Source organism: Saccopteryx leptura, chromosome 1, assembly GCF_036850995.1.
Source record: "Saccopteryx leptura isolate mSacLep1 chromosome 1, mSacLep1_pri_phased_curated, whole genome shotgun sequence".
Lineage (NCBI taxonomy): Eukaryota > Metazoa > Chordata > Mammalia > Chiroptera > Emballonuridae > Saccopteryx > Saccopteryx leptura.
In genome coordinates this window covers 47,665,284-47,672,819 of record NC_089503.1, presented here as the reverse complement: position 1 = coordinate 47,672,819, position 7,536 = coordinate 47,665,284, and the positions used below count along the sequence as shown (strand labels likewise).

The 7,536-nt window shown below is 47.5% G+C and overlaps 1 protein-coding gene across 1 annotated transcript in view; it reads left to right on the top strand.

Annotated features, from left to right (window-relative positions):
- The first annotated feature begins 3,222 nt into the window (after positions 1-3,222).
- The window catches only part of PARVA (parvin alpha), a 185,720-nt gene continuing 181,406 nt past the window's right edge, over positions 3,223-7,536 (top strand). The window contains exon 1 of the mRNA XM_066365746.1: positions 3,223-3,515. Within this exon, the coding sequence (XP_066221843.1) occupies positions 3,269-3,515 (247 nt within the window). The 5' untranslated portion in view covers positions 3,223-3,268. The remainder of the gene's footprint in view (positions 3,516-7,536) is intronic.

The window sequence follows — 7,536 nt, the reverse complement described above, 5'->3', positions numbered from 1 at the left end:
GTTAAGTTGCTATAAAAGTTTCTAAACACTCTCAGTTTCTACACTTACATCATTGAGGACCAAAAACACAGTTTGTAGATCAGTACTGGTTTTCAGACTACACTTTGAGCAACACTGATTTGTCATTTACCACCCATTCCCACTTGGCTTTTGAAGAGAGATTAATAATTATTTTAGAAGCAGAAAGGTTTGAATAACAAGATACCCTCATGACACTGAGACCTTAGAAACCATTCATTGTCTACATTAATGGGCTTTACCATTCCCCTGTCTTTATCAACATGACTTTAAATATTCCACAGAAAAGATAAAAGTTACAAATAACTCTATTGTTCTTTTCTAGAGCTTCCTTTGAAATTTCATTGAAATGAACCCTTAAACTTTTCAATAGTCAGCATTAAAAGAACTACTTAATCTCTAAGATTCTTTGAAAGGCTTGGCTTGTGTCAACTAATCCTAAACTATTTTATCATGATCCTTAGCCAATATGAACTAAGCACTACCTCTTGAAAGACCTGCCTTAAACCAGATTCTAAACCTTACAAATATCTCTACTTTGCCCTCGCTCTTCCCCAGACCAAGATGCTACTAAGACTCTGAAGGCAAGGCTCTCCTTAACACGATGTACAATAAACTCAGCTTTGCCTTCTCCACAGCTTCTTTTGCTGGTATTTTCTGGGAGCCAGCGTTCAACAATCAGGACTTTCCTTTGTTTTTCCTTTTAGTCTTGCCCGGTTGCTTCCAAACTTTAGTATGCATAAAAATGACCAAGGAGGGTCATGCATGAGCAATTTAAGAGATCTCCATGTATAATTCTAACCATGCCATATTTAGGCCCTAAGCCCTACAAACAGATATTAGCAATTGGCAAAGAATAGAGAACCATCGAATGTTAGAGCTGCAAGTGATTTGGTGCCCAAACATCAGTGCATAGATTAAAATCACCTGATGTAATTCCTTTTTTTTAGTGAGTGAGAGACAGATGGACAGGGACAGACAGACAGGAAGGGAGAGAGAGATGAGAAGCATCAACTTGTTGCGGCACTTTAGATGTTTATCTATTGCTTTCTCATACATGCCTTTAGGGGTGGCAGGGAGGGGACTCCAGCTGAGCCAGTGACCCCTGGCCCAAGACAGTGACCTTGGGTTCAAGCTAGCAACTTTGGGCTTCAAGCCAACGACCTTTGGGCTCAAACCAGCAACCATGGGGTCATGTCTATGATCCCACACTCAAGCCAGCAACCCTGAGTTCAAGCCAGTGAGCCCGTGCGCAAGCCGGTGAAATTGGGGTTTCGAACCTGGGTCCTCAGTGTCCCAGGCCAATGCTCTATCCACTGTACCACCTCCTGGTCAGGCACCTGATGTAATTCCTGTAAAGAAAAATACCTATCTCTTGATTTTAGTCAGATGTATTTCATCAGAATTTCTAGAGATGGGACCTGTGAATGTTTGTAACAAACTCCCTAAGGAATTGTGATGCACAGTCAGGTTTGAGAACCACTATTCTCTTCCACCACTTCATTTTGTAGATGAAGAAATTGAGACTTAGAAGCAGGAGTAAACTAGATCACATAGCTGTTGAACTGTGTTTCTCATGATTCTTTGACAAAGCTCCCAGGGCTGGAGATCAGATTTATCAGGGTGGTGGTAGGAGGGGGAAGGGGGTTGTTGTAATTTCCCCCTGCTCCTGGCTAAAAGAGTTTAGCAGTCTTCTCTGCTTTCTGTTAGATAAGCGGCACCAGCTAAAGTATAATTTTCAAAAACTGTAAAATTAGGACTTTTAAGCAAAGATAAAATGAATGCATATTCCACTGAATCTATTGACCATCTTGTTTATTACATTTTAGTTTTTAGAAATTGCTGCTTGTTAGTGCTCTCATTAGCTCAAGTAAAGGTAAATGGGTTATTAAAAAGCTTTAGGAACATGTCCTTAGAGGGACACACAGCTGGCCCTTTGAGGGCAAGTAGGCTCTGGGAGGAGATTCAAGGTCCAGGAAGCTACTCCCACGGTTTTTCATTTTTCAGATCACATGGCTTCTTGGGACCACTATTTTGCTCCTTTCATATGATTCTCTACTCATCAGTCTACAGATGGCTAAAAATGGACACTCTGTCTTAAGTCTGCCTTATCATCAGTAACCTCAGCTTCTAACAAGTATCTCCAGCTTACTTCAGATTCTTGATTGAGACTATCTTATTGGCTGTTCTCCAGTTGAGCATTTGCAGTTCTTTGAGTCAGGTCAATCAGCTGTAGCTACTTGGAGGAAACATACTTGCTAAGGCCCTGCCCGAGTGTGTGTGTGTGTCTCTCTCTCTCTCTCTCTCTCTCTCTCTCTCACTCGCTCTCTCCTCTCAAAAGGGAGAGAGAGAGAGAGAGAGAGAGAGAGAGAGAGAGAGAGAGAAGAGCCCAAGTGAGAACTTAAAGTCGTCAAGCACAATAAAACGTGCCTTTTAATCTCCAGCCTGAGTACTTGAAACATTGTGTCAGGGACCCTTTATCCTAAATGAGTCTGGTTGTCACTCTGTTGCTTTTACTTAGGCCGGATGAGGTTTTATTGGCGGGGATGGGGAGTGTATTGTCTCACAGGATCTCATGATTGTACATTCCCATTCATATTTCCACCAATATTTGGGGTCTTCCTTTGCATACGCCACTGAACTGCTAAAAACAGGGATGTCTCTAAGAATAAGAAGCCTTGGCCCTGTACTCATGAACTTCAAACTTCTCAGTTTTGGCTATGTTGGTGAAGAGGAGGTTGGATATACCCACTTATGGCACAACTATGGATAAGTGCAGGGACAGTCGGATGTGCCCAGCCAGTGGGGCCTGAACACATTTTGGTTTACTCTTTTTCTCTCCACACTCCCTCTTAGGCACAAGACACAGGTCTATTAACAGTACAGGTAGAGAAGCTAGGGAAATGCAAGCACCTCTTCAAGCACCTGGACCAAGTTAACAGGTGGGTTCCGTTCAGCAACTACGGAACCCTGGATTTGTGCAAGGATCTGTGCTGCGTGCAAAGCCAGGGGAATTGAAGCTTTTCTCGGCTCCAGCGCTCCCAGGCTGGAGGGTCACTCATACTCATAAACAGATAAGGCTGCACGTCCTGCAAGGGGTAGATCTAGGGCATCTTCCCTGCTTGGGACAGCCAAGGGGCGCAGGGAGCTGGCCGGCCTGGACGAGGGCGAGCGTGCAGCTCCTTGCAGGGCGGAGGGCGGCGCGAGGGAGGGAGAGAGGGAAGGGAAAGGCGAGCGTGAGCTGCCTTAAATGCTTGGAATAATTCCGCTTCCGTTTGGAAAGCCGCAGCCTCAGTCCCGCCGCGCCCGCCCAGAGCCAGCTCCGCGTCCCCACCGGTCCGCGGCTGCCCGCTCCACCGCCATGGCCACTTCTCCGCAAAAGTCGCCCTCTGTCCCCAAGTCCCCTACTCCCAAGTCGCCCCCGTCCCGGAAGAAAGATGACTCCTTCTTGGGGAAACTCGGAGGGACTCTGGCCCGGAGGAAGAAAGCCAAAGAGGGTGAGTGTGGCCCGGCCGCACGAACGGCAGGGTACGGGGTCGTGGGGCCGGGGCTCCGGCCGGGTGGGGGCGCGCCGCGGGTGCCCGGCCAAGAAGGGGGCGCGGCGACGCGTGCGCGCGCTCCCGGGAACGTCGTGGCGGGGCCAGGCGCGCCTGGCCGGCCTTCGCCATCGCCCTGCTGGTGGTCGCACGCGCGCCGCTCTCCAGGGCCTGGCGGCGCCGGGGCGGAGCAGCCCGAGCTTGGGACCTGGCATCGGCCGCTCTGGGCCGGGGACCGGGGACGCGTGGCCCGAGGGCCCAGGACAGCCGGCCTGCCAGCTAGGTGGAGGCGGCGTCCTCCTGTAGGCCCCAAGTCCCCGCCCTCTGCGCGTCCAAAAGCTGACATTTTCCAAGTTTCTGCTGAAACTTTTCTGGGCGCCTTCACTCTCACTGTTTGCTTTTTGTTAGTCTTTGAAATCAGGACGTTTTCTAGACCTGCTGAAGTCCAGAATGCAGCCTGGCCTCTTTGGAGCTTGCCCGTCCTCACGGCCCAGTGGGGCTCTGGTAATGCGTAGCTCAACATCAGATGTTTGTTGAATGAATGAGTGAAAACCTGGTTTTCCTAACTGTCCCGCCCTGTAATGATAAACTCGAACACAAGCTTAAACCCAAGGATGAGGCGCACACACTTAGGATCATGGCTGTGACCCTTCTGTGAACTCAGGAGTTGAGAGCTTTTGCAAAAACCATTTCCTTTCCTCCCCCCACTCCCCACCGCACTGAATTGAAGGGCTTATTTTTTTCCCCCAGGACAACTTGCCTGTAAAATATTTTGTCTCATGGATATATTTCACAAACTGGTTTTGGGTTTGAAAAATGAGGGGACAGTTCTGAAGAAGCTAGTGATAGATGCGTAGATAGAAGTTGCTTGGTTAACATTTTTTCCATAGCCTGCTCAGTGGTTTGGGAATAACCCTTCTGAGGGCTGTGATACTGAGATGTAAAATAAGTTTCATGTTCCCGAGTTACCTTCAAGTGTAAAAAAGAACTTTATTGTTGAGAATTACATCGACACAAAGGACTAGACTTCCATTCTTCATCCTGAAGTGAGAAGCAGCAAAACACATCCCCAAACATGTTTTTCCCAGTTTGATTATTTTGGTAAACCATTGAGTAGTAGTGTGCAGTTGGTAGCAAATCATGAAACACTGACTTGGAAAACCCTTTTCCAGACTACCCTTCATTTTCCTACAGCACTATTGGTGTGGGCTCTTTTGTTTAAGACTGGGCAAGCCAGAATTTCTGAGGCTCATAACCTACTGGAAGAACTCTCCTCGACCTTCACCAACTCTAGAAACGTTTATTTCACTGGAAAAGTAAAAGCTTGGTCTCTCTGTATCTACTACTGTTCTATTCGTGGAGCCAGAAGAATGAGTTTGATGGTGGCCCTTTTTTTTTTTTTCAGGTAGACTAGCCTGTTTCCTGCAGTCTTTCTCAGCAAGCCATGCATTTTCTGTTCCTATAGGTGGTCCTCACAGACATGATTTTATGGCTCACTGTCATACTTTCCCTTCAGCTTCACTCGGGGTCCCTGCAGGAAACAAAACAGAGGGTCGAATTAGTTGGGATTTTTTCTTGCTTTTTTTTCAACTTAGTTGGGATTTTGAAAAGAATTTAGGGAAGGGACTGTTCACAGAGGTTTGGGCAGAGTTCATGGAACCCAGAGGGATAATCAGGAACCTAGAGGCTAGCAGAAGACAGGGGGAAGTTGTGACTATCCTTATACCCAAAAGGACAAGGGAAGCAAACTAGAACCCACTGAGAGCTGGCGTTCTGAAAGGGGGCTGCCTGACAGGAACCACAGCTATAGAGGGACAGAACCACTGTCCAAAATGTGGAGACAGATGGAGCAGGGAGACATCGCACACGGGAGACTCTGCATGTTCTCTCTCTTTTTGCCCTGAATCTCTCTCTGGTACTTTCAGTTGGCTGGACCCAGTGGGAAGTCACCAGGGCAAGGGATTCTGGGTGATGTTGGGGTCAGCTCCCTCAGGGCACAGAGCAGTGCAGAGTATAGATCATAGTGGCGGGGGCAATGGAGAATAACCAGCAGACCCTCCCAAAGCTAGCTGCCCAGAGTCAACATAGTACAATAGCAGTCCAGTGCAGCCAACCCTGGCTAGAACACGGCTGTCCCCCTCCTTGTTCTAGCGTAGACACCATGTTCTATTAATGCAGCCAAAGCTGCTTTTCTTTATTGTACCAGCTACATCACAACTGTTATCTGTTATCTCACAGAGCTTATTATCAGCTGATGTGTGTGTGTGTGTGTGTGTGTGTGTGTGAGACAGAGTCAGAGAGAGGAACAGAGACAGACAGGCAGCAGGAAGGGAGAGAGATAAGAAGCATCCATTCTTCCTTGCGGCACCTTAGTTGTTTATTGATTACTTTCTCATATGTGCCTTGGCCGGGAGGCTACAAAAGACCGAGTGACCCTTTGCTCGACCTGGCAATCTTGGGCTCAAGCTGGTGAGTCTTGCTCAAACCAGATGAGCCCACGCTCAAGCTTGCAACCTTGGGGACTCGAACCTGAGTCTTCTGCATCCCAGTCTGATGCTACATCCACTGCGCCACCACCTGGTCAGGCCAGTTGTATGATTATTTTTATGTTTGTTGCTCCTAAATCATTCCCTTCCCTCTCTCAGATTTACTCAATTGTGTTTTTGAAATCAAGTGCAAGATCTTTTTATAATCCTTGTTATACTTAACTGTTAAATCCTGATTCTGTTTCAGTCTATTAGATTATTCAGGGCATGTAAATGATTAAATTGAAGAGCATGTGCTTCTCTTAAAGGGGCCAGCCATCACCAGCTCCAGCTGCTTGCAGTTGCACTTCACCATGAGGCCCGTCAAAGAAGGCAGTGGGGTGGGTCTGAAATGACTGCTCTTGGTAAGCAAGTGCTGGGTCTCAGTGATCGGCGCTTTACCTTCCCAGGGGCCCACTAGCCATCATTTCAGTAACAATCAGGTTAGATCTTGCTCAGGATCATGCATAATCTCTCAGCTCTGTGCTTTGCAGAAATTGCCTTCTTCCACTTTACCTCTAGTGTTCTGGAACCTCCTATTCTTCATGATTCCTCAAGATTACTGATGTTGGTCTATCCACAAATTGTTTCAATGTTTTGACATAGAATTCTCCTGGCCCAAGAACTACCATTCACTCATTTGATACCTGTTATGTCCCACTGTAGGATACAAAGCTTGGAAGGACATAATTCATGTTCATTAGATATTTAGGTCAATAATTTTATATAAAAATATGTCTTCCTAAGAATACTTACTAGCTACATTATAGGATAACTAAAGTCTCATAGGAATATATTAAGCTGGTCATCATTTCAGTGTTTTCATAAGAAAAAGAAAAAAGCATTAGAGAGGTAGTAGATAATAGAGGTTGAAAGCATGGCTTTTGGACCTGACCAGGTGGTGGCACAGTGGATAGAGCATCAGCCTGGTTAGCTGAGGACCCAAGTTTGAAACCCTGATGTTGCCAACTTGAGCGCAGGATCATAGACTGACCCCATGGTTGCTGGCTTGAGCAAGGGGTCTCTGGCTCAGCTAGAGCCCCCAGGTCAAGGTGCACATGAGAAAGCTATCAATGACAACTGAAGTGCTGCAACGAAGAATTGATGCTTCTCTCTCCCTTTCTCTCTCTTTTTCTCTTTCTTTGTGTGTGTGTGTGTGTGTGTGTGTGTGTGTGTGTGTGTGTGTGTTTTTCTGAAGCTGGAAACGGGGAGAGACAGTCAGACAGACTCCCGCATGTGCCCGACCGGGATCCACCCGCAACGCCCACCAGGGGCGATGCTCTGCCCACCAGGGGGCGATGCTCTGCCCCTCCGGGGCATCGCTCTGCCGCGACCAGAGCCACTCTAGCGCCTGGGGCAGAGGCCAAGGAGCCATTCCCAGCGCCCGGGCCATCTTTGCTCCAATGGAGCCTTGGCTGCGGGAGGGGAAGAGAGAGACAGAGAGGAAGGAGGAGGGT